Source organism: Python bivittatus, unplaced genomic scaffold, assembly GCF_059951505.1.
Source record: "Python bivittatus isolate LINGU-HERP-01145 unplaced genomic scaffold, Pbiv_v1 ctg000850_np1212, whole genome shotgun sequence".
In the NCBI taxonomy this organism is placed as follows: Eukaryota; Metazoa; Chordata; class Lepidosauria; order Squamata; family Pythonidae; genus Python; species Python bivittatus.
In genome coordinates, this window is record NW_028277112.1 from 43,580,180 (window position 1) to 43,607,993 (window position 27,814).

The 27,814-nt window shown below is 37.6% G+C and overlaps 1 protein-coding gene across 5 annotated transcripts in view; it reads right to left on the reverse strand.

The window, feature by feature from the left end:
* Positions 1 to 27,814, reverse strand: part of BRD10 (bromodomain containing 10) — a 97,458-nt gene that overhangs the window by 6,038 nt on the left and 63,606 nt on the right. For all 5 annotated transcript variants that reach the window (XM_088130213.1, XM_007428122.4, XM_025166606.2 and 2 more), the window contains 3 exons: positions 23,421 to 24,817; positions 10,792 to 10,868; positions 8,795 to 8,884 (listed from right to left, as the gene is read on the reverse strand). In XM_088130213.1, the coding sequence (XP_087986339.1) occupies positions 8,795 to 8,884; positions 10,792 to 10,868; positions 23,421 to 24,817 (1,564 nt within the window). The remainder of the gene's footprint in view (positions 1 to 8,794; positions 8,885 to 10,791; positions 10,869 to 23,420; positions 24,818 to 27,814) is intronic.

Genomic DNA, 27,814 nt, shown 5'->3' on the forward strand with positions numbered 1-27,814 from the left:
AACTATAAGCTGTCACTATATTTACACTGTATGTACCAATGAATAATTACATAGGATACATATTAGAGTTAAAACTATACAATAACACTGATGTCTATTTCAACAAAAATGCTTAAATATCATAAATAAAAGTGAACATTATTTAAACTGCATACAAAAAATTCCTAATTTCTCTGTACAGATCTTCCCAGGACAAAATAAGATAAATTTTTTTCCAAGTTCTCTCCCGTTCAGACTATTTACAATGCAGATTTTTAATCCCTGAAACTATATTCTTGGAGCCAAAAGATATTGTGGACAGAGGCGTCTGTAGAATTTGATCCTTTTATCAAACTGATGAAGTAATGCAAACTCCACCCTTTTTGCACCTGCGTATAACATCACAACACATGTACAAAAGGGGCAGAGTTTGCATCACAATGGCATGGTTCTTTCATCATTTGCCCTCTTTAACCCCCCTCCTCTGATTGCGGACCTCACTTTGTGTGGGCAGACAGGAATGTGTCCAGGTAGAAAAATGATTCTTCTTCTCTTTTTCTATTGACACTCCAAAGGTGGTCAAAGGAAGGGAAGCAGTAAAGTGCAGGTTAACAAAGGCTTTAGTTATGCAGGGTGCAAATGTTTTTTGTAATATATATTTAAAAGGGGGGGGGGAATCAGATAAAGTTTGTCTATTTTTTTCCCTCCAGCTGCTCATCTACTTTCTGTTCTAACTTGCATATGTCTAGTAAAATGACCATTCCTTTGCCATAATTTTTCCCACGCTTGACTACTGAGGATTTCTCTGTTATTCATTTAAACGCACGTTCAATATCTATGGCTTGTCCTGCCAGTTTGAAAATAAGGCACATAACTTTAATCTTAATATTCATCGTAACTATACTTTATTTGATTGTTATCTTTCCAAAATGTATCTCCTTCTTATTCTATCTTAGATAGAAATGATAAGTTAGTAGGCAGCGTATGTTAGCAGACACTTTCCAAAATTTATACTGTATACAACATGATCCTGAAAAGTGCATTAACTATAGAACCAATTGTTACCATACCCAATTACTGATCTGCAGTTATCAACATTTTAGGACAAAGAAATTAGGTTAAAGAACAAACATGAATATGAGCTTGAAAAAATTAAGATGGCAAAAGCAGCATGAACGTAATCTCCTACACTAATCACTCAGCCAGATCCAATCAGTTTACTGTGGATTTGGAGATGGCTGCTGTCATAAATAGAAACCTGAGCAAAGTATCATTAAACTTCCCAGACATGCCATTATTGCACAGAAAGAGGGTAATTTATTCTCCAGAAGTATTTTATAGCACTTAGCAAACCTGTTACTCTATAAAACAAAAGAGTTTTCAATTAAAGCTTTTAAACACAAATTCTTTGACATTCTCAAGGCATTTTAAAATGCAATATTGACATTTAGGATCATTTAGGCCACTGAGACCAACTTCTTACTGATTACAGGGATCTAAATTAAAGCATTCCAGCAGACAGCTATCCAGCCTCTAATCAGAACACATCCAATAGAATGATGTTCACCATCTCCCTATTTGGTTTCAAACTGTTCATACTGTTAAGAAATATTTTCCAACATTCAATTGAAATCTGTCTTCCTGTACTGTAAATCTATTATTTCAATGTCCTGCACTTTAGAATGAGAAAGCACAAGTCTTGACCTTCTTCTGAGACCTTTTCAGGTACCTGATGAATCATATTCTTCTTCCAACTGTCTTTTCTCAAGACTAAACATATCCAGTTCCTTCAATCTCTCTTCACAGGGCTTACTTTCCAGATCCCCAATCATTCCTGACACAATATGCTGTGTCAAGCAAGGATCTGACCAAAGTTGAATAAAGTGAAAACATTACCTCTGTTGATCTGGAAATTACATTTCTTCTGTTGATGCAGCCTAAAATTGCATTTACCTTTTTCAGAGCCACATTACTGCTGGCTCATTCTCAGATTCGCATTAACTACTTCTACAATATCACAAGTATCTTTATAAAGATTAATGAGCTGAAGGCTGCCTTAGAATACTACTTTTTCTAGCTTAAATGTCACATTGTATTTGATTTTATATTATCATTATTGTTCAAGCATTTATTTTAAATTACATTACTTTTTTTACCCTAAAGGAGATTTTCCCAAGATGTATTTGGATTTTTGAAAGTTATTAATTTAGAAGTGTTCATTCTTTTTTATTTTTTCCTATTATAAATATATAAATATATTCTTTTGCTATGTACTTATTTAATGACTATAGTCTGTAATAAATATTGATGCAACAAGGAAAAGTTATTATTGTTCTTAGCATTTGTCATGCTTAGTTACAGGGTTTGCTTATTTTTGCAGTGCACTCATCTAGTTCTTACAGCAAAGCTATCATTTTTTTTTTTTTATCCGCACTCAATCGTTACCGATTCTGCGGCGACTGCCTGGATGAGTCCCTGCAGTTTTCAAGGCAAGGTGTTTCGGAAGTGGTTTGCCATTGCCTCCTTCCTAGAGCAGAGCCCAGCTGGTGAGCGCAGGAAGTGGGGTTTCTGTTGCTTCGCGCCTTTTTCGGGTGTGTGCGGCTTCCGCGTTACCAGCAACTGCTCCCGTCTCTTTTGCAAGGTGCCGCCAGCATTTTTCCTCCCACCGGGGTGAGAGTCCCCATTTATCTACTCACGTGAGTTTTCGAGCTGCTGGGTTGGCAGGAGCTGGGGAGGAAGCAGGAGCTCACTCTGCTGCGCGGAGCTGGGCTCAAACCGCTGAAGTGTCGACTGTTTCTGGCTGGCAACTTTCAGCGTCATTAAGCTGCTGTGCCACCGCGTCCCCAAAAAGCTTATGCAACAAGAGGTTTTGTTTTCATCTGCCTTGTTGCAGAGGCTGACACTGATTAGGGCTGAGAGGGAGTGCCTGGCCCAAAATCACCCAGTTGGCTTCCATGCTTAAGGGAAAACTAGAACCTGGATCTCCCCTGCTCCTAGTCCAGCACCATAACCCTTTACCATGCTGTTTTTCACAATTATGAAAAAGTATTTTTGAAAATGTCTTATCCCAGAATATATCTATAGGACTAAATGGGGCAGTGGTCTACATGGTAGGAATCTAAATTTAGGTTAAATAATCTGTTTCAGATATTTTAACAGCACATTTTAAAATGTGTATTCAAAAGTAAATCCGTCTAAGATCAGGGTAGCTTAGGGCCAGATAAATGGGCACTGCATCATATCTAAATATATTCCCTGGTCACCTCACAATTAGATTGCTACAGACATGGCCAAATGTCCATGCCACTTTCATTTGTTTTATTATTTACAAGAATACATTAAGTCATACATGAAAAGCAAAATGTCTACTGAATGGACTATGGAATAAAACCTGAGGCCATTTACTTTTGTCACTTTCAACATTATTCCACAGCAAATTGGGATTCTTTGGGAAAAAGTGGAGGGATACTAATATTTTTGGCCGCATCTGTATAATATGCTCTATGTGGGGTTGCCCTTGAAAACCATCTGAAGGTACAACTGGTCTAGAATGTGACATCACGGACAGCAATGGAGGTGTCACTTTATGTTCACTGTTTTCCGAGCTGTACTAGTTTGTTTGTTTATATATTCATTTTTCACATTTGTCACTGCCATTTCACTGGATATTGGTTTCCAGGTACAATTCAAGAAATTGGCTATCATCTTTAAAGTGCTTCATGGGGTAGGGCCTGGCTATCTGAGGGACCACTTATCTCCAATGGTTTCTGCCCATCCGATATGATCAGGCAGGATGGATGTGCTTTTGATCCTGTGAATTAAACAGTGTCATCTTATGGGACTCAAGCAGCACAGCTTCTCCATTGCAGCACTTGCCCTCTGAAATGACATCCCTCCAGAGAGCTGTATGGCTCCACCCTTATGACATTCAGGAAATCACTAAAAACTTGGTTCTTCTCCCAGACCTAGGGATAGAGTGGCTGAGGAATTCCCTTTAGTTAAGTTTGGTTTTATAGTTGGCTGTATTGTTCTTCTAGTTGGCTATGATTTCTTTTTATATGCACTGTTTCTTTTTTATTTGTAAGCTGCCTAGAGTTATTAAGCAATGTTAAATTGGATAATAACTTTTAAAAATTGTCCCTTTAAAAAAAAATCCTGAACATTTCATCATAAACTTAATGAGAATTCCTGGAAATAGTAAAGAATTAAAGGTAAGGTTTCTGTTTTTTACAATCAGTGCGAACAAAAATGATAGATCCATAATAATGGAATGTATGAAAATATGGGTGGAAGCTTAGGTGAAAGATTATAAATACAAAACAATGTAGATACTACAGAGATCATGTAGTAGTATTGTAAGTGCATACTTCATCTGATTAATACTATCCTGTAAGCAGAAAACAGACATAGGTATACATTGCAAAGAACACAGGTGGGGAAACACACACACATGTATACACATGTATACACACATACAGTCGTGTGACAAGGAAAGTACACCCTCTGAGTTCTATAGTTTTACATATCAGGACATAATAAACATCATCTGGTCCTTAGCAGTTCTCAAAAGTAGGTAAATACAACCTCAGATGAACAACACATGACATATTACACCATGTCATTTATTTTACAAAAAGAAAGCCAAAATGGAGAAGCCAAGTGTGAAAAACTAAGTACACCTTATGATTCAATAGCTTGTAGAACCACCTTCAGCAGCAATAACTTGAAGTAATCGTTTTCTGTATGACTTTATCAGTCTCTCAAATCATTGTGGAGGAATTTTGGCCCATTCTTCTTTACAACATTGCTTCAGTTCATGGAGGTTTGTGGGCATTTGTTTATGCCCAGCTCTCTTGAGGTCCCGCCACAGCATTTCAATCAGGTTGAGGTCTGGACTTGACTGGGCCATTGCAACACCTTGATTCTTTTCTTTTTCAGCCATTCCGTTGTAGATTTGCTGGTGTGCTTGCGATCATTGTCCTGTTGCATGACCCAATGTCCACCAAGCTTTAGCTGTCAGACAGATGACCTCACATTTGACTCTAGAATACTTTGGTATACAGAGGAGTTCATGGTTGACTCAATGACTGCAAGGTGCTGGTCCTGTGGCTGCAAAACAAGCCCAAATCATCACCCCTCCACCACTGTGCTTGACAGTTGGTATGAGATGTTTGTGCTGATATGCTGTGTTTGGTTTTTGCCAAACGTGGTGCTGTGCATTATGGCCAAACATCTCCACTTTGGTCTTGTCTGTCCAAAGGACAGTGTTCCAAAAGTCTTGTGATTTGTTCAGATGCAACTTTGCAAACCTAAGCCGTGCTGCCATGCTCTTTTTAGAGAGAAGAGACTTTCTCCTGGCAACCCTTCCAAACAAACCATACTTGTTCAGTCTTTTTCTAATTGAACTGTCATGAACTTTAACATTTAACATGCTAACTGAGGCCTGTAGAGTCTGAGATGTAACTCTTGGATTTTTTGCAATTTCTCTAAGTATTGTATGGTTTGACCTTGGGGTGAATTTGCTGGGATGTCCACTCCTGAGAAGATTAGCAACTGTCTTGAATGTTTTCCACTTGTGAATAATCTTCCTCACTGAGAATGATGGACTTTAAATTGTTTGGAAATGGCCTTATAACCCTTCCCAGATTGATGGGCAGCAACACTTGCTTCTCTAAGATCATTGCTGATGTCTTTACTCTTTGGCATTAACACATACCCAATGCTCAAAACCAGCAAACTCCTAAAACTTCGGCTTTTATGGAGGTAGTCACATTTGCTGATGATCAAGGGCATCTGATTAGCAGCACCTGGGTGCTACTTAGCCTCTTCATACCTATGGAAGCAGTAAGGGTGTACTTAGTTTTTCACACATGGCTTCTCCATTTTGGCTTTATTTTTGTAAAATAAATGATGACATGTTGTAATATGTCATGTGTTGTTGTTCATCTGAGGTTGTATTTACCTACTTTTGAGAACTGCTGAGGACCAGATGATTTTTATTATGTCCTGATATGTAAAACCATAGAACTCAAAGAGGGTATACTTTCTTTTTCACATGACTGTACATAGATACACAGCGGTGCTTAAAGGTTTGTGAATCCTTTTGAATTTTCAATATTTCTGCATGAATATGACCTAAAACATGATCTGTTCTCCACACAAGTAGTAAAACTAGATAAAGAGAACCGAATTAAACAAATCAATAAAAAATGTTGTACTTGTTCATTTATTTATGGAGAAAAATGATCGAAAGCTACATGTTTGCGTGTGGCAAAAGTATGTGAACCTCTAGGATTATCAGTTTGTTTGAAGGAGAAGTTAGAGTCAAGTGTTTTAATCAATGGGGTTGTGTGTGACAACAGTATGTGAACCTTTGCTTTCAGTAACTGATATGCCCCCCTTGGGCAACAATTGCAACAAAATGTTTCCAATAACAGTTGACCAGATCTGTACATTGGCTTGGAGGAATTTTAGCCCATTCCTCCTTACAGAATAGCTTCAACTCAGGGTTGTTGGTGGGCATCCTCACATGAACTGCCCTCTTCAGGTCCTTCCATAACATTTCTATAGGATTAGGGTCAGGAATTTGACTTGGCCATTCTAAAACATTAACTTTCTTCTGCTTTACCCATTTGTTGGTCATATGACTTCTGTGTTTTGGGTCATTGTCTGGCTGTGTGAGGTTTTCTCTTGAGCTTCAGTTCACGGACAGATACCTTGACATTTTCCTGTAGAATCTGCTGGCACAATTCAGAATTCATAGTTCCATCAATGATGGTAAACTGTCTTGGTCTAGAGGCAGCAAAGCAAGCCAAAACATATTATCACCACCAAGTTTCACAGATGGGATAATGTTCTTGTGCTGGAATGCATTGTTTGCCTTTCACCAAACATAACATTTTTCATTCAAGCCAAAAAGGTCCATTTTGGTGTCATCCATCCACAGAACATTCTTCCAATAGCTTTCCAGCTTATTCATGTGGTCTTTTGCAAACTGTAGACAGGCAGCAATGATCTTTTTGGAGAGTAGTGGCTTATAACCCTACCAGGCACACCATTATTGTTCAGCATTCTCCTGATGGTGGTCTCATGAACACTGACATTTGCCAATACAAGAGAGGCTTTTAGTTCCTTAGATGTTACCACAGGTTCTTGGAGACCTCCTGGAGTATTACACACCTTGCTCTTCGTTTGATCTTCATTAGTTGAGCACTCCTGGGGAGGGTAACAATGATGTTGAATTGCCTCCATTTGTACACAATCTGCACTACTGGACTGGCGGAGTCCAAACTCTTTGGAAATAGTTTTGTAATCTTTCCCAGCCTGGTGACCATCAACAGCAGTTTTTCAGAGGTCCTCAGAAAACTCCTTTGTTCAAGCCATAACACACCTTCACATATCTGTGAAGATCAGACTTTGATAGTGAATACCCAGAATTCTGTTCTTTAAATAAGGCAGGACCTCCCACACTCACACCTGATTATCATCCCATTGATTGAAACTACTGACTCTAACTTTTCCTTCAAATGAACTGATAACCCTTGAGGTTCGCATGCTTTTGCCACACACAAATATGTAGCTTTGGATCATTTTCCTCCATAAATAAATGAACATGTACAATGTTTTTGATTGATCTATTTAATTGGGTTCTCCTTATCTAGTTTTAGGACTTGTATGGAGAACAGATCATGTCTTAGGCCATATTCATGCAAAAATATTGAAAATTCAAAAGGCTTCACAAAACTTTAAGTACCACTATACTTGAATTTCAGTTCTATGTTTGTTTTCACAGAAGTAACCCCTATGGAAAGAAAAGTGCTTACTTATGAGTAACCTTACAAGAATTATTAACTTACATCCTAATACACTGCTGAGCAGAAGTCTTTTCTACTTCCCAGCAGAGCTTTTTTCCTCTCCCTACTCATTCTTTCATTCACACACACATACCCCCCACCCTTATTCCTCTAACACTACATACAGTTATTGTTATGATAATGCTGGAGAAGTAGATGCATGTTTGCATTCCCAGCAGCCTGCAATCAGTTATTTAGCTTGCCATGGTGTTCAAGAAAATGCAGAGTGACAGCTATCCATGCATGCTTTCTTCCTCAGTACAAACTGAGTAAGCACACACATGGAAAGAGGTAGTATTCTTCCAGTTCAGCTGAAAGTTCAGTTGGAAGTTAGCTTAATTAATTATCTCCATAGTTGTTGGGTAGGACACTCTCCCACTTACTAGTTTATATCCACATAAGGCATTATTAGATGCCTTTAATATGGATAATCAGATATCATTTTCCCTTAGTTTCATAGTAAGATTAAAATCCATAAAGTACTAACATGATACAATTCCTATTCAGAAGTCTTTCAGGAAAGAGCAGCAACTGATAAATTTGAAAGGAAATTGGAAGGAAATAGACAAAATATAAGTCTAAGTTATTTTATTTGACTAAAGGTGACATTATAATGTGTAATTAGAGATAATGCTCAAACACTGGTATCTAATTGTTTTCCTTCATTTAAGTTAACTAGAAACCAAAAATATGTCACAGTAAAAATCTTTTAAGTTCTCCATGAGTTAACTAATTAAAGGTTAGGGAATCTGTTGCCCTCAAGATGTTGCTGCTGTCCCAGCCAATATGTTCAATGTTGGTGGACACTAGGAGTTTTTTTCCTGTAACAGTTGAAAGGCCACAGGCTCTTCATTTCAGATCTAATTATTGAGAACCCCTTGATTAGCTACCTATAAGAAATCATCTTAACAAATAGCTTTAATATGATGCATTAAGCAAAAGACAAAATTTAAAACACGTACCGATTTCTTTTTAATATTCTCAATATCTTTGAGTTCATTCTCAATTTTTCTAATTAATTCCCTGAGTTCATCAAGATTAGTGCAAATAAGCTGGAATAAGAGAAAAAAAAGTTAAACTATTAAAAATCAGAGACATGCAGCACAATCCTATGTAGTTCTATTAGAAAATAAGCATCACTGCACTCAATTATTTACAAAATATGAGTATCTGTTGCAAATATAAAGGACCAGTTAGATTTTGATTCCCACTGAGCATAATCAGCCCTGATCTTAAGAATTCTTCCCCTAAAGTATATTTGTGCTTTTGTAAGTTTTGATGCCATTTGGGTTCCAAAAAATGGGTGGGCAGACCTTGAGCTATACACGGTCCCTAATTATGCTGAAAGTCAGCAGTAAAATGAAAAAAATATTAATGTAATTTTTCAGGTTTGGAGGGATTTTAAGAATGTGAGTGGTTGTTATTCTGCATCTCAGAGGCCTTCCACTTCCAACTCTACTCTTAGTGTAAAACACTCTCAAGCAGTCCAATTTCAATCCCTTTTTCTGGAGGGAATACATGTGAGAATGGTAGATTCTTTCCATTCCCATTATACCACATACATGGAGAAAAAAGATTATTTATTTATTTATTTATTTATTTATTTATTTAAATTTATTATAGCCTACTCCCATAGACTCTGAGTGGCTATTTTAAAACTAGGCCAGAATATCTCAGTTACACCACTGCTGGGCTTATGGGCGCCAACTGCTGTTATATAAGGAACCATAGTTGGAGAATGTTTATTATTAGTATACAGAATATTGTTCTCCTATACTGGTACAAATGCAGAGTTAAAATAATAAAAAAGTATTCTTAATGAAAAGCATATGAATTTAGTACCCTTGAGACTTTGTTATAGTATCTATATCTATATATCTATATTTCTACATAAGTATAAAATGTAATATTATATTGAACATAATACAATATTCAATGTATATAAAAAGAAGGATCTTTATTGTGGTCAATGACCAGTCCATCAATATATATAACATATATTCTGAATATATAATATAATCTTCCTCTGAGAGCAATTCTCAGATTACTCTTGCATGTAGGGGTCACTGGACCCTAACCAATACAATTAAGAAAAGTCTCTATAATCTCAGAAAATATTTTAGGAATTATTTACTTAATTACTTTTAACTTTTTATCATTCTCATCCCCCACTTCTCTGTTGAACGGCCCAGGAGATTCAATACCATGATAGGGTAGATGAACTTCCTCAACTGACTATATCTTAAACAACAACGAAGAATTTGTGGGTGCCCCAATTTATATCATCTTTAAAAGTAAAAGTTAAAATTGAAAGTTAAATGGTAATCAAAGCTATATGGGGATTCATATGATTGAAAAGAAAGGCATAATTCAAAACAGTACTGAACTTAAAGGCTGATCAAAGAAACTCCTAAATTATCTATAGCTTTTGTGAATGTTTAAATTGAACACACCTGTATATTACTCCCTTTTTCAATATTCTAACATTTATGGCCTTCTTCACAGTACTGCTAATTGCAAAGCGTATTTTTATTTAGGTAGGCATGCAACATTGAGTGATTATTTTCTGTGAATACTGTAATTCCTGTAAGAAACTGTTTGCTCTTTAACTATCAGTAAATAATATGCTGGAATCCAAGATTCAGACAGAAAGCGCTTCCATTGCTACGTAGAGATGGTTTAGTTCTTTTCTACTTTCTGCACTACATGCTATTCTAAAAATTCCTGGCTTTTAGAAATGGCTTTTTGACAGGTAAGTACTCAAGTAGGAAGTAGCTAAAAAAGTCCTGGTGCATGGAGATAACAGATTTCCTGATTAGTTCAGGACAAATTCTTCTGTTTTACTATTTATAATAATGTCAATTTATTTGGAGTGAGGGAGATAGTAACCACCCACTGCAGAAATTACAAGCTTTCAAATAATTTACTGATGAACCAAATAAAACCCAAAAGGTATTACCTGGAATTCTGGGACAATAGGCTTTGTAATAGATTTCCTTTTCTTTGTAACTGCTTTTTTAGATATGGATTTCTTTCCTTTAAAGGGGGAAAAAAGATTTGCAACATAACTATATAAATTCATACGTGTAAAAATATGGACTTGAAAATTAATTTACAACAGTTTGTAGGAATCAAAAATGTTTCAGTCATAGCAGTAACTCTCTAGACAACTGCTATTGTACGGTTTTGTCTAACCTTTCATTCAAATTCAAGATTTTGAATTAAAAAGTTACTCTTTTATTCTTCTCAGACTATTAATATTCTAATAATGTTGGATTTGTTTACACTGAAGAATCTCTTAAAAATTAAAAGTTGTTTCTAAAAACAATGTTCTCAGCTTCTCTCATATAAGTGTACTTTCTCTTCCTGCTCTACACTTACATACACAATTCACATCTTATCTGACAGAATTCAAACCTAAAGTTTTAAAGAAAGCAAACATCTCCCGCATCTTGCATATTCAAAATGAATAGTGGAAAATCCTAATTAGCCTTAAAAGTAGTAACTGGCTTTGACATTCAACAAATAACATTTAAGATCACAAGCTGGCCCATAAAATACTCTGCAGACTAATTTATTCAGATTCAGATTGGATACCTGTTACATGTTATAGGCTAGGCTTGCCAGAGTAGATGTGAGAGGGTAGGTGGGTGATAATTCTATTTCTGAAAAGAGAGAGAATCTGAAGATAACTTCATGCCTTCCAGATATGGAAGCCTTCCAGAAAGCCTCCAACTTTCAAAATTCCTCGCCATTGGGATTGCATCTGGAGGACATCAGGTTGCCTCTTCTTGATCTATACAGCTACTGTTCTTGTTGAACATTCGCACAGCTTTTCATGATCCAAATGTAACAGAGAAACAGATTGTTATCATATATAGCCATGCAGGATGGGCAATAAATGGCCCTCCAAATATTGCTGGACTGAAATTAATATTGGCCATGCTGAAAAGGATGGATGGGAATTTAAATTCAGTATCTGGAAGACCACATACTGTATTGCCCACCCTTGATATATAGGTTAATAGTGAGTACTGCTGTCTCTGTGTAGTCAAATCGATGCACAACAGAAAATTATCAGCAGGCATGGGAAAATCCCATGTTTGCAAAAGCTCAGTGTGCCCAGGACTCAAGGAATGTTGTTTATTAGGCAATGGGGAAAATCAAACACAAAACAGGATTGGGGACATAGTAGGTCAGTATTTTTTTAAACTTTTCAAGACTGTGGAATACTGAGAGAGACCTATTAATGTTTCTTTTTTAAAAAAGAAAAAGAAGAGAGTATGGCTACTGAGACTGTGGCTGGAAACAACACTTGGTGCAATCTGTCTTGAAGAGAGAGGGTTCTATTTTCTTGCTGTGCCTCTACTTCCAACTGCTTTGAGGTTTGAGAGGGGAATTTTGCTTGGGTGGAGGAAACAGTTCCATTTACTTTATGGATTGAGATGGGGCATTGTGATTTCCCTACTTGAGGCACCATAGTGCTGGTCAAAGTGATACATCAAACTTGCTCCATAACAATTTGGCAGCAGTGTGGGACCATGTGTACAAGGTTGAATTATTTTTATGAACACACTTCCAAGTTTTTTTGGAATACTGCTGTTCCCGTTAAGAAACGCTGGAATACCACTAACTAAAAGCAATTCACACGGTTAACATTTTATTGCAGGGTCTTCTTGTTGTTTGCTTTGGGTAGTAAACAATCAGTTTGATTGGGATATTCTATATTTCCTCCCCTGTTAGCTATCTCATATATCTGATATCCAATAAACCTATGTCTTCAAAGATGAGATAGTAGATACCTGTAAGCAAATGAATGATCAACAAAGGCATTTGTATTTTTTTCCTTTTAAGTATCATAAGTCATGTAGAAATGATACAGTAAGATATTCTTATACAATATACATTTCAGGTGTCCAAATTTCAGTGAAAAGCCAATATTCTCTTTGTAACGTATTTGATTGATAGAATGGAGGGAATAAGCTACCTTCCATTCCTGAATTTACTGAAGGACAGCTGACTAATTTTCAATTAATTGTATTATTTTTAAATAAACTTTCCATTTGAATGTTTTGGGAACATGGGTAATCAAAACGTAACACAATTCCTTACAATTTTCTTCCACATTGGACATTTTAAGCAAAACCAACCAGGCAGTCACATCTGTCACAAAACATATTTCAATATGAGTGTTTAGGGGCCAGGTAGGGAACTCAAAAATTTTAAGAGAATTTCTGCCTATTATGAGATGGGAAGTAAAGTTCATGCAGAGCAGAAGTCAAAATAGTTGGATTCTGCTTAATTTTAGTCATTTGAGCTGAGATTATTTAACACAACTGTGGCTCAGAGACATGGACTATATAGTGCCTAATATGTTATTTGAATGATGAATGGAAGTAATGCATTGTTGTTTACATTGCTACAGAAAGGTTGGAACATTTTTTATGATGGTGATAGGGAAGCTTTAAAAAGAATGCTCTTTAAATATTGAAGGAGTAGTTGTTTTGTTTTGTTTTTAAAAGCAGTTCTGGAAAAGAGGGGCCAGAGAGACCCAGAAGTTATTATTAGGCAGCTAGTAATAATGCTGGTTCCTCCCCAGACAAGTTCTGCTGTGCTGCCTCAACATGGTGGTGGTGGTGGTATTCCTGGAAGGGATGAGTGAAAAACGTCAGGAGTGTATGCCAAGAGTATATAATCCCAGCAGAGTCGCCCAAGGTATGAAGGTCATCCCAACTGCCCAGCTGAAGCAAGCAAGCACCTATATTAGGCAGCAGTGATATAGGAAGATGCTGAAGTAGGTGATCACTTTAGTGCCAGTGGCAAAGGCATAATTTCATACTGTGTGGGAGAAGGCAATGGTAAGCCACTCCTGTATTTTACCAAGAAAAGCACATGAATAGACAATATAAAGTAACTGATGATATACTGCCAGATGATCAGCCCCTCAGATCAGGTGGTGTTCAAAATGCTACTGAGGAAGAGCTGAAGATCTTTCAGAGTACTAATGGAGTTTATAATGTAGCTACATTAAAGCCTTCAGGAAGTCTAGTTGCTGATGTTGCCATGCAGGAAAAGAAAACCCAAAGCTTCAAAGACAAATGTGGAATGTAAGAAGCATGAACAAGCTCAGAACAGTGAAAGATGAAGTGAAACATCTACACATTGATACCTTAGGCATCAGTGAATTGAAATGGATTGGAACTGGACACTTTCATTCAAAAGATTACTGTTTACTATTCAGGACACAGAAAACAAAGTAGGAATGATGTTGCTTTCATACTTAGGAAGGGTATAGCAAGAACAGTACTTGCCTATAATGCAATCAATGACCAAATAATATCAATTTCCGGTGGAAACATGGCGGCTTAAACATCTCTCTGCGACAGGGAGAGATGACACCGCAGTTGGATTGGTGAATGGCAGCAAGTGCTGGGTGTCCATCTTGCTCCGGATTAAGGAGGAAGTGAGGAAATTGACGTATAGCATCTCCAGACAGCTGTCCCTCGAAAGCTAATTGCGGAGACCGAAGCCTTTGCGAAAGGCTTTCGAGTTGAGCAGCTGGGAGGCGGGGGAACCGTCTCCGTTCACTGATGCAGTGCAGTGTTTAATGGACACTGGAGCTGACTGATTCTCAATTGTTAAACACCTTCATTTATAATTATTTTTCAGCTTAAGAGAAACCTTCCTTCATGACAGGCAGGTAAATCTCTTGGGGCTTATCCTTATTTTTGGGACTATATTTTTAAATGAAAGAAATAGAGTTTTAAATTAAGCTGATTAATTTGCAAAAAGCTGGAGGAAAAGTGGAATTTAAAAGAGACTTAACATTTACCTATGGTGAAAAAGGAAGATTTATTTGTTAAAAGTTTATTTTTTTATGAAACTTCATCTGCAACAATGAGGTTTGTCTTCTCTATGGGAAAATTTCTTGTTTTGTTCAATTCTGTCTGCTGATTAGCGGGGCTTTAAAAAACAGAACTAGTTTGTAACTTGATTCCTATGTGATCCCTTTGAAGTGAACACATGCGCCTGCAATTCCAGCTTGAAAGACACTAGAGGGCATGAACTACAGTTTACTTTTGTTTGTAATTAATTATATCCAGCTATACAGTACTGTGCAAAAGTTTTAGGCAGGTGTGAAAAAATGCTGTAAAGAATGCTTTCAAAAATATATATTGTAATTTTTTATGTTTATCAATTTACAAAATGCAAAGTGAGCAAACAGAAGAGAAACCCAAATCAAATCAATATTTGGTGTGACCACCCTTTGACTTCAAAACAGCATCAATTCTTACACTTGCACACTTTGTACACTTGCACAAAGTCAGGGATCTTGTAGAATTAGAGTCAGGTGTATGATTAACCAATTATACCAAGCAGGTGCAAATGATCATCAATTTCATATGTAGGTTGAAACACAGTCATTAACTGCAACAGAAACAGCTGTGTAGGAGGCTTAAAACTGGGTGAGGAACAGCCAAACTCTGCTACTAAGCTAAGATTGTGGAAGACAGTTTCATGTCACAGGTCATACACCATGGAATGACTGAGCACAGCAACCAGACACAAGGTAGTGATACTGCATCAACAAGGTCTCTCCCAGCAAAAATTTCAAAGCAGACTGGAGTTTCAAGATGTGCTGTTTAAGCTCTTTTGAAGAAGTACAGAGAAACAGGCAAGGTTGAGGACCGTAGACGCAGTGGTTGGCCAAGGAAACTTAATGCAGCAGATGAAAGGCACATCATGGTTACTTCCCTTCGACACTGGAAGATGTCCAGCAGTTCCATCAGCATAGAACTGGCGGAAACCAGTGGGACCCAGGTACACCCATCTACTGTCCGGAGACGTCTGGCCAGAAGTGGTCTTCATGGAAGAATTGCAGCCAAAAATCCATACCTCCTATGTGGAAACAAGGCTAAGTGACTCAACTATGCATGAAAACATAGGAACTGGGGTGCAGAAAAATGGCAGCAGGTGCTCTGGACTGGTGAGTCAAAATCTGAAATCTTTGGCTGTAGCAGGAGACAGTTTGTTTGCCGAAGGGCTGGAGAGCGGTACAATAATGAGTGTCTGCAGGCAACAGTGAAGCATGGTGGAGGTTCCTTGCAAGTTTGGGGCTGCATTTCTGCAGAGTTGGAGATTTAGTCAGGATCAAAGGTGTCCTCAATGCTGAGAAATACAGGCAGATACTTATCCATCATGCCATACCATCAGGGAGGCGTGTGATTGGCCCCAAATTTATTCTGCAGCAGGACAATGACCCCAAACATACAGCCAATGTCATTAAGAACTATCTTCAGCGTAAAGAAGAACAAGGAGTCCTGGAAGTGATGGTTTGGCCCCCAAAGAGCCCTGATCTCAACATCATGGAGTCTGTCTGGGATTACATGAAGAGACAGAAGGATTTGAGGCAGCCTACATTCACAGCAGATCTATGGTTAGTTCTCCAAGATGTTTGGAACAACCTACCTGCCGAGTTCCTTCAAAAGCTGTGTGCAAGTGTACCTAGAATCGATGCTGTTTTGAAGGCAAAGGGTGGTCGCACCAAATATTGATTTGATTTGGATTTCTCTTCTGTTCGTTCACTTTGCATTTTGTAAATTGATAAACATAAACAACTACAATATATATTTTTGAAAGCATTCTTACTTTACAGCATTTTTTTCACACCTGCCTAAAACTTTTGCACAGTACTGTACTTTTTACTTATCTAAATGGAAAGGAAAAAAAAGAAGGAATGGCTAAAAGAGCTCCCTTAGAGCAGCTGTTAGAAGATAAAATAACTTTTTTAAGTTTACTCCAGTCAATGTTTGATGAACTAGGAGCTAAATTTAGGTCCTTTGACATAAAGACAGAGGAAATAGTGGATAAGAAGATTAACTCTGAAAAATAGGTGGAGAAACTGAATGTGAAATTGGAGTTCAAAAAAATGTTGGACTATGAAGGTGATATGAATAAAGAAGTTGTGGATTCAAATATGGACTTGAGATGGCCAAAGGATGATATGGAAGAAGATGCTAGAGTGGAATTACAAATGGAATCAACTGATGTTACAATGTTCAAAGGGGACATACAAATAATGGAGAAGAGCAATATGGAAAGATTTTTTTATCTTGGATTTGCAAAAGAAAGATTTTTTTTATCTTGTATTGCATCAGTGAGGCTGTTCCTGGGAAGAGACAAAGAGAAAATATTGGAGATGTTTCTGGGAGAAGACAACGAGATGATGGGGAACCAACTGGTGGGACATTATACAAAAGGATTAAAGTTTAAGCTTTTTAAAAGTAAACAAAAGATTTACAAAGTGAATTTATTGAACCATGGTTAACGTATATGTTGAGGCTCTCAGTAGTTACTAATGGGATTTGCTTTTGTGACTAGGATTGAACGACAATGTTTTAATGATCTTAGTTGTAAAGTTAACTAAGGCTAAAATATACTTGTTATTATATTTATGGAATTTTTGTTCTTATATATGACAATAGTAGTAAGGTTCTTATATGCATAAATGTGGAGGGATAGGTATTATTTATAATTTTATTTTTTATATATGATAACAGCAGCAAGGTTTTTAAATAAATAGAGGTAGAAAGATATTATCTATAGTGGAAAAATGGTTTGTGAGGTTGATCGAGTTGGCTGAGATGGCAAAATTGAGTTTTGATTTGAGATAAGACACTGTGTAATTTTAGTGTTAACTGAAAAATTTGGGGGGGACTTTTTGTGGGATATAGAAAACTGAAATTATGTTGTATGGGTCTGATGATTAGAAATAATATGGGTTAATAGAAATTATGTAGTAAATTTAGAGCAAGAGTTTGATGTATATTTACTTCTGTTGCAGGGTGGGTCGGAAATCAATTGTTTTTTTCTTTCTTTTCCTTTTCTGCACTTTTGCTTTTTACTATTTTATTTTTTTCCAAATCTTCCTTTTTTTTCTTTCTTAATATTAGTTTTGGTTAGCTTTTATTGTTCTTTTTAAAAAATTAATAAAGTCATTATTAAAAAAATGACCAAATAATATCAATTAGACTTTGTGAACAACTCTTTAATATGATTATCATCCAAGCTTTATTCTCCAACAACTGATGCAGAAGAATAAGAGATTGATAAATTTTATGATCAGATTCAATTTGAAACTGACAGAACATACAAGCAAGATGTGCTACCTTGTGTTTGGAGACTGGAATGCCAAAGTTGGAAATATTAAGGAGGAAAATGTAGCTGGGCTATATGGCTTAAGAAGCCAAAATGAAGCAGGAGAACATCAATTTCTGCCAATGCAGTGATTTATTCATTGCCAACACAGCCTTCAAACAACCAAAATGGCACGTAAATCACCAGAGAGAATACATAGAAATCAAATTGACAATATTATTGGTACAAGGAGGTGGAAGAGCTCAAAGCTCTACCTGGCAAAGATGTCGCCAGGGTTTGGCTGTAGAACAGATCACTAATCTCTAGTATCAGAAGATGAAGTAAGATCAACACTCTGATCATTACCAAATCAGAAAGCTATGGCAATAGAAGGAATATGTTCAAAAATATGGCAAGCAACAGAAGAAGAATCAGTAAATGTTCTAACCAAATTATGCCAACAAATATGTTGTGAGAATAACACAGTGGCCAACAGATTGGAAAAGATCAGCTTACATTCCAATACCAAAGAAAGGAGACTTAACAGAATGTGCAAACTATCATACAATATCCTTAATTTCACATGCTAGCAAAATAAATTTTAGGATTATCCAATGCAGATTAGAACTCTATATGGAAAGGGAAATGAACAGACATTCAAGCTGGTTTTAGAAAAGGCTGAGGAATATAAGGCATTATTGCTGATGTGCTCTGAATAATTGAGAAAACCAAAGAATAGAAAAAAGAATTTTCAGTGTTGTAGAAAGGCCTTTGATTATTTCGATTGTGTCAAGCTATGGAATGTTCTTTTAAAAATGGGAATCCTAGAATATCTCACTGTCCTCATGCAAAACCTATACACAGGTCAGGAAGCCACAGCCTTGACAGAACATGGCAAAAGAAACTGGCTCCAGGTTGGCAAAGGAGTGGGAGAAGACTGTATACTCTCCACTTATTTATTCAACCTACATGTAGTATATATCTTGAGGGAAGCTGGATTGGGCGAAGATGAATGTCATTTCAACATTGGGGGAAGAAACATTAATACCCTGTGCTGTGCTGATGACACTACTTTAGATAGCTGCAAAATGCAAGTAACCTGTAAGGTGTAATAATGAAAGTCAAGGAGCACAGCAAAGAATAGGACTAAGATTAAATACACAGAAGACTAAACTAAACTAAACTAATGGCAACAGGACCATCAATCAGCCTTAGAATTGACAATAAAGATACTGAGGTGGTGGATAACTTCTTTCTTTTTAGGATCAACTATCAACAACAAAGGAACAAGCAATCAAGAAATATGCCACAGACTACCATGTGGTATAGCAGTAATGAACGCCTTGGAAAAAAATATTCAGATGCCAGCATGTATGTATATACAGTATCTACAAAAATAAAAATTGTGCAGGCAGTGGTTTTCCCCATGACACTCTATGGAAGCAAAAGTTGGACTTTGAAGAAGCAGGACAGAATGGGTATCGATACTTTTGAACTTTGGTGTTGGAGAGGACTCCCATGAATACCATGGAGAGCCAAGAAAACAAACAAGCAAAAACTAAATAAACAAATCAACCTAGAATTCTCACTCAAGACACAAATGAGTAGACTCAAATGATCACACTTGCACACATTATGCAAAAACCTAGCTCTCTGGAGAAGTCTATAATGTTAGAAAAGATGGAAAAACGAAAGAGAAAAAGAGGACAACCAGCAGCAAGTTGGATGCATTCAATTACAGCAGTGACGATGCACTGCTGGAGGACCTTAAAGACCAGGTTGGGGATAGATTATCATAGAGAAAATCTATGTGGTTGCTAAGAGTCAACACTGACTTGATGGTGTATAATCAACCAACCAACCAACCAACCAACCAACCAACCAACCAACCAACCAACCATATTGGTCTTCAGATATATTGGAGAAGTTCCTCTATTCCTCAGATGACAAGATCAATGCTCATGACAGCTAGAGAGATTACAGGTCTTGTAATGTGGATAATACTATGTTAAATGGCAGGGAGAAATTCAACAATTCAAATGGATCTGAAACTGAAGGAAGAGAGACAGATGGGAGGGGAGCTTGTATTTCAATTTCCATGAGTTCTGGTGAGAAATTAGTAGGAATCTAGGAAAGATTTTGGAAAATGTAAGCATTTCTTTTTAGACAGAAATTTCATCCAGCACTAGGGCTAGCATGATAGTGTTAAGTAATTTTAAAATAAGGATGGGGACAGTGTCCTACAGGGGCTTTAAAACTTTAATGAACCCAGCCAGCATAAACAAAGGTAAAGGAATGTGAAAACTGTGAGAAATGCAGGAAGAGTGGTGGCAGAGAATGGCTGAACAGGTGGAACACTATGCAGACATGCATGCCACCAGAGAGTTCTTCAGCACCATAAAGTCAGTTTATGGTCCTTCTAAATCAGGATGCTCCCCCCTGCTGTCATCTGATGGATCAAGCTTGATCAAAGACCAGGAAGGACTGAAAAACAGCTGGGCTGAACATTTTTCCAACCTACTCAATAGGCCATCCACAGTTGATCATAATGTTTTGCAGCAGATTCCTCAGTTGCCAGTCTTGGGTGCCCTAGACCTGCCTCCCTCTATTGATGAGATCAAGAAAGCAATCTTGCAGATGAACTCAAATAAAGCAACAGGACAGGATGGCATTCCTGCTGAGATCTACAAAGTACTAGACCCAAACACCTTACAGGCATTCCAAGACATCTTGGAAGACATTTGGTCCACAGAGGAGATGCCTGATGACTTCTGCGAAGTCCTCATTGTGCCTCTCTACAAAAATAAGGAAAGCAAATCAGATTGCGAAAACTACAGGGGTATCTTACTGCTGTCCACTGCAGGCAAGATCTTTGCCTGCATTCTCCTGAACAGATTTGTTGGGTTTTTGGACAAAGAAATTGACTCCAGGATCAGCAAGGCCAGCCAGGCACTGGGGTGGCTGCATACTAGAGTGCTCAATCAACATAACATCCTTATCTCCACAAAGCTGAAAGTCTAAAGAGCTGTGGTTATCCCTTCTCTCCTATATAGATGTGAATCCTGAACTCTGTACCAAAGGCACTTCAAACAACTGGAGAAATTCCACAGGTGCACTCTCCGCTCCATCCTTGGCATTCATTGGCAAGACCCTGTCTCCAACCTGGAGGTCTTGGATCACATGGAGCCCACCAATATCGAGTCCCTGATTATCAGAGCCCAGATGTGTTGGATGGGACATGTCATCAGAATGGATGACCACCATATGCCTCACCAGCTGTTCTATAGTGTGCTGGAGTCTGGGAAGAGACCTCGAGGTCGACCACGCAAGCGTTACAAAGATGCTGTGAAAGAAACCCTACACCACTGTGACATCCAGCCAAGGAAATGAGAAGCTGTGGCTGCTGACAGAACCTGCTGGTGAGCTCTGTGCTATGCAGCCTCTACCGGCTTTGAAGAGAGGTGCTGCCAAAAACTGATAGGAAACTGTGAGCAGCATCACAGAATAACACCCACATTTACTACAACAATGGACTTCCAGTGCCCCCATTGTGCTAGACTCTTCACTTCCAGACTGGGACTGGAAGCCACCTCCATGTCCACAGATGAAGCATAAAGCATGTCTTCTTCAAACCCAGAGGACTACCATATCAATGTGGATATTATGTTAGATGGCAGGGAGAAATTCAACAATTCAGATGGATCTGAAACTGAAGGAAGAGAGGCAGATGGGAGGGGAGCTTGCATTTCAATTTCTATGAGTCCTGGTGAGAAATTAGTAGGAAACTAGGAAGGATTTTGGAAAATGTAAGCACTTCTTTTTAGACAGAAATTTCATCCAGCACTAGGATAATATCTAGCATGATAATGGTAAGTGGTTTTAAAACAAGAATGGAACAGTGTCCTACAGGTGTTTCAAAAACTTTAACAAATCCAGCCAGCATAAACAAATGTAAAGAAATGTGAAAACTTTAGTAAAAGATATCTGGAGGCCATCACGTTACATAGTCTGTGTTAAAGGTGCTTAATTAATCCAATGAGTCTGTCTATTGATTTTTTGGATTATGTTGTTTATGCTTATTATGACGGGTTCCATATATTAACAGGGCTTAAAATACAGAATGTTTAACTTTTAGTGAATGAGCATGACTGACCCCAGGAAACATGCATAAAAGCCAAACTTCAAATGTACAATTCTATCCTAACCATAATGCTTTGTATTTAAGCATTGCATGGATGCAGCCAGTATTATAAACAAAACTGGTGCCTGAATCAGGTAGTCACAATCAGATGAACCTAGAACTCTATATAGGAAATAATGATTTAAAACTGATCATAAATGGTAAGGAAATTATATGAAAAATGTCCCCCCCTACCATTAAAATTCTAGTTCAGTATTCTGCAGTGCTAGTTTATACATTTAAATAAATATTTTCTGTTAAAATTGGTAGCTCCAAATACTCAAAGCATTAGATTCTGCCCTTATACATTTATGTAGTGAATCAGAAGAAAAGCCAAAAATTTAATTTTGAAGGAATGCAGTGCTTTGCAAACTTCCCTTATTATGAAACAATACAACTTTAGCCTCTATAGCTTCTGAATAATACTCAAGGGCTGAATTCATATTAAGTAAACTACAAGAGTTTAGTTTTGAGATTATGGAGGATTTTATGATCTGGTCATTTAACTGAAAATATTCCACTCTCTTTTAAAAAAAATATTGAAAGAAATCATTTACAAATATGCTAAAATTCACTGCAAACAACATAAAAGTCATAGTAAATGAGATACTGATAATTTATCTCCACACTTTTTAGAGCAGTATTAATGACAACACTGAGGGAGTAGGATGCTTAACTCTTTCCCCTTTTTGAACTAATTTCCAATCCAAATCATCTTTCCTCTTTGAAGGGAAAATCATATTATTTATGAATAACACTGCACAGCCTCAAGCTAAAAAAATCGCTAATAACTGGCAATTAAAGAATCTGTTCTATTCCTTTGCAGACTACCAGTTTTACTTTCACTTTTATGAGCAGTGACACTTTTCGGAGGCTAGCACCACATATAGGTAGTCCTCAATTAGCGATTGCAATTGGGTCCAGCAACTCAGCTGTTAAGTGAAGCGGTTGCCAAGTGAAAAATCATGTGACCGCAACTGTGCTTACAGTTTTACACAGACGTGTACTAACTGACTGTAATGGTGAACACATGACTCAGAGAGAGACACTGTGAAGGTTGTAAACGCAAGCATTGGTCGCAAAGTTACTTTTTCAGCATTGTTGTAACTGCGAATGGTCACTGTCCAAGGCAGTCCCTAAGCGAGGACTAATTGTACAGTCAAGGCTGCAAGAAAGACAAATTCAGAATATTTTTTAGTGCCAGCATTAAATGTTTAAATAGAACAATCAGCCAAATTATTTCCCCCTTTTGCTTGTTCAATTCATCTTACCAGATTTGTGCTTCTTGTGTTTGGCTTTCTTTTTCATCATGAGTAACTTATTCTGGATCTCAGGTTTATAAGATTTTAATGAGTGGAGATGAAGCTCACGTTTTCTCTGAAGGCTTTCATTCAAAATATCTTTCAATTTCTTTTTTTTCTTTTTCTTCTTCTTTGCTCGTACTTTATTGAACATTAGTGTTTTCTTTTCTATTGAATTATTTGAAGTCACTTCTTTAGCAACTTTATGACAATTAAAGTCTGGATTGTCACTCTGATTACCATTCACATGCATCTGGCATGTTTTAAGTGTGTTTTCTTTTAATGGGATTCCCTCAATTTTGACAACTGAAGATTCACCACATTTTTCTCTGTTTTCCAGAATCCGGATTTCTCCTGGGCTAAGAGGTTCCCCCAAACCATCATTCTCTTCTGAAACAATGGCTTTAACTTGATTTTCTTTACAACAATCTTTTGTAAAGTCACAATCCTTATGTGTTTTCTCTTCACAGTTGCATTTTATTTCATTTCCTGGTACAATATTCAAGAGATTCAAGTGAACCTTTGCCAAGCAAAGATTTTTTCCAGGTTCTTGTTTTGAGTGGGGCAACTGCTCTTTAGCACCAAATCTAATTTCCCCATTGCTTTTGGTGCCATATTCACATTTTACTTTCTCCAGTTTAACGCGTGGTACTCTTTTTACTTTAATTGGAGGAACGGGAAATTCAGGGGCATGAAAAGGCTTTTGTTTATAAATCCGTACATCTGCACCACAGAACTGTGGGAAGTGAACATAGGCATGCTCTAAGTAATCATAACCTAGAATCACTTCCCTGCATTCATGAATAGGTTGGCCAAGTACTGCATCCTGTACATCCTTTTGAGTCTCATATACAAAGTCGCAGAGGCCTTTTAGCAACCATACCTTTTGACAAAATGGAAGTTCATGAAATGGTTTTTCCTCCAAAGGATTAACTTCTCCAAGGACTCTGAAAAACTGAGGACAGAGACCAAGTTTTTCTGCACAACTGTCAGGATTGTCAGTTTGCCCAACAGCTGTATACCATTGCTGTACTTTCTGTCTAAGTGCTGCTTCCCAAGTCCTGTAAGGAAAAGTTGGTCTTCGATGCAAAGTAGATCTTCGGTGGGAAGGACTTAACAAAGAAGTCATTATTTTAGACAAAAAAGCACTACACTGAGGCATCAAAAGACAGCGTTCCAATTCATAAAATACTATTTCAGGCAAATTTAAAATATGTTGTGCTAAACAAAGAAAATGGCCAATAGCTGGAATTTCCCACATGTTTTCCATTCGAGTAGGTGCTGCTTGACAAAGAAGAGACTTCTCCCATTCTTCTATTTCTTTTTGACTAGCTTCTTCTGCCTCTTTTCTTTCTTGTTCTCGAAGTCTAAAAAAAAAAAATCAGGTTTAATATTAAAAGCAGAAAAACAAATGAAAAAAAGTTTGTACATAAAAGCAAAAGAAATTCTATAGTAGCATAACTAAGATTTTGATCGAGTCTTGGATAACTCAGCAGTTCTGAAATATAGAAACCCACCAAAACAACAACCTGATTTAGTTTGGTCATTTTATTATCTTATTGTTACTTGATATTGAGCTATCCATCAACTAGATTAAGTTTGGTAACGTAGCACCTAGAGGTGCCAATGCAGCACGTGATACAGTGGTACCTCGGGTTACGAACGCCTCTGCTTACGAACTTTTCGGGTTGTGACCAGCTCCGGCCACCAAAATTTACCTCGGTTTGCGAACTCCGCCTCAGGGTACGAACCGGATCCGCGGCCATTTTCCGCCGTGACACGTGGTCCGCGGCCATTTTTCCGCCCGTGCCATGTAGTCCACGGCCATTTTTCCGCCCTGCCGTGTGGTCTGCGGCCGTTTTTCCGCCCATGCCACGTGGTCCGCGGCCGTTTTTCCGCCCTCCTGCGCAGTCCGCGGCCGTTTTTCCGCCCTTGATGCGTGGTCCGCGGACGCCGGAACGGATTAACAGTAATTACATTGAATCTTATGGGAACATTTGCTTCAGGTTGCGAACAAATTGGGTTGCAACCAGAGTCACGGAACGGATTAAATTTGTAACCCGAGGTACCACTGTACTTCTTTTGAAACCCAAGACACATTATCCCTGACACCCTACTTTGCTACTTATGCTTGTAATATCATGTAGAATAAAGGTGGAAGATTATTACAGCAGACATTTGCACTCAGTGCATCCAACAAAACAAAACAAATAAAGAGTCTGTTATGGTGGTTGTGTTTGGTGAGGAGCTGATGGACTAGATACTAGCAAAACTTGACAATTCAGCAAGCCACATTGGTTATTTATAATTTATTCTTAAATGGCATTATTACTATCTCAAATTAATTGTACTGAAGTCTGATCACACCTATGCACAGAACAGAACTCTAGCTTTAGTTATTTATCATGCCAAAATTAAATTCTGTCTGAGATCCACAGTATTTTTGTAAAGGAAAGACACTTTCTCCAAATACTTGCCCATACAGTATAGTCTCACCTGCTACAACCTCCTTGTCTACATAATCCCACCTATTACAGCCTCCTGGCCTATATCCATGCTAGGAGTCTATATCTAGACTCAAAAACAGTTTTTTTTTTTTAAGCAGATGAACTGTAAGAAAAAGAGGGTGGGAAAGCCCTACTATACAACATTTCTGCACTTGTGTTTTCAAGATCCAAGTTCTAAAGGAATACATTTTAAATACGACAAAAGGTTTTCCCCTTTATAAAGACCATCATATTGACAAATATGTCAAAGCACATTTTTAAATCACAAAACTTTGTTATAATCCATATTCTCATTATCAAATTATTCTTCTATTCTTCTATTTTATACTACTGTATATGATATCTTATGTTCTCTACAACTGAATCCAATTGTATACTTTCAGTTTATTTTATACCTCATCTGTTGTACCAGCTATTCGGTATCTCTTTCAACTACATTAGGTTCTTAATAATAAGGCACTCAGCCAATACCTCAATTCTTTGACCTCTTTCTGCAACAAGTAAATTTGAATATAAGAAAAAAAAATCCTCAACTCATAGGCAACTGCAACAGCCAGCTATGATGCAAGTTCTGCCCCTTACATTCTATGCCTCAGTGAATCTCAGAGCTCATTGGGTATAAGCTACAATATTAATTGTATGCATGCTACTTCTAGATCATAGCTTCTGTTAAATAAATTCAAGGGGAATAAAACAGTATGTTCTGTACAATGTGATATCATTGAGACTATGCTTCCACATATAATCAAGCCAAAGCATATGGGCTACACCCTATACCTGAGCATTTATTTATTTATATTTCAAATGTGTCACCACCCATTTCACTACAGAGCAACTCTGGGCGGTTTACAGTAAAGACAGAATAAATATTAATTAAATTAAAATAAAATAAATATTAATTAAAATTAATTAAAATACACTACAACAAGATTCCTATATAATACTTCCAAGAGGCTGATGTTAATTAGGTGTTAATAAACTTGGGGAGCGTCTTCAAGGCTCCAGCCACCCCCAGGGTTGGTTGTATCTCTTCTCACCCCATGCAAGTTGGCAGAGCCAGGTCTTCAATTCCTTCTGGAAAATTGAGAGGGTAGGGGCCTGCCTCACCTCTGGGGGGAGAGTGTTCCATAGGGCGGAGGCAATGGCAGAGAAGGCTATCCTCCTGGGACCCACCAGTCGACATTCTCTCACTGATGGGGTCCATAACATGCCTTCTCTGCCAGACCAGGTGGGATGGGTTGATGTAGTGGGGGTGAGATGGTCTCTTAGGTAACTTGGACCCATGCCATGTAGGGCTTTAAAGGTGATAACCAACACCTTGAATTGGACCCGGAAGCAAACTGGCATCCAATGCAGCTCCTGCAACAGAGGTGTTACATGTGCCATCCTTGGGGCACCCTAAATTGCCTATGTGGCTGCATTTTGAACCAGCTGTAGCTTCTGGAAAGTCTTCAGGGGTAGCCCCATGTAGAGCACACTACAATAGCCTAAACGAGAGATGACAACAGTGTGACAGACTGGAGGGACTCCTGATCCAGGAAGTAATTGGTGCACAACATGAAGTTGAGCAAAAGCCCTCCTGGCTACGACTGCCACTTGCTCCTTGAGCATGCTCTTTCCTCAACAGTTTTCTGTCCAACTTAGACAGAAGTTTAACCATAAACCAAGTTTCATGGATATAATTTCCTTTCTCATAATATTGATTTCTTCTAAACTAAGATAACATCCTTATTTATTTATTTATTTATTTATTTATTTTACTTAATATAATTTAGAGGCTGCTCAACTCCAGTTGACTCTGGGCAGCTTACATTAAAAAAAGTAAGAACAATTTAAAAAAGAAACAATCACAAGCAT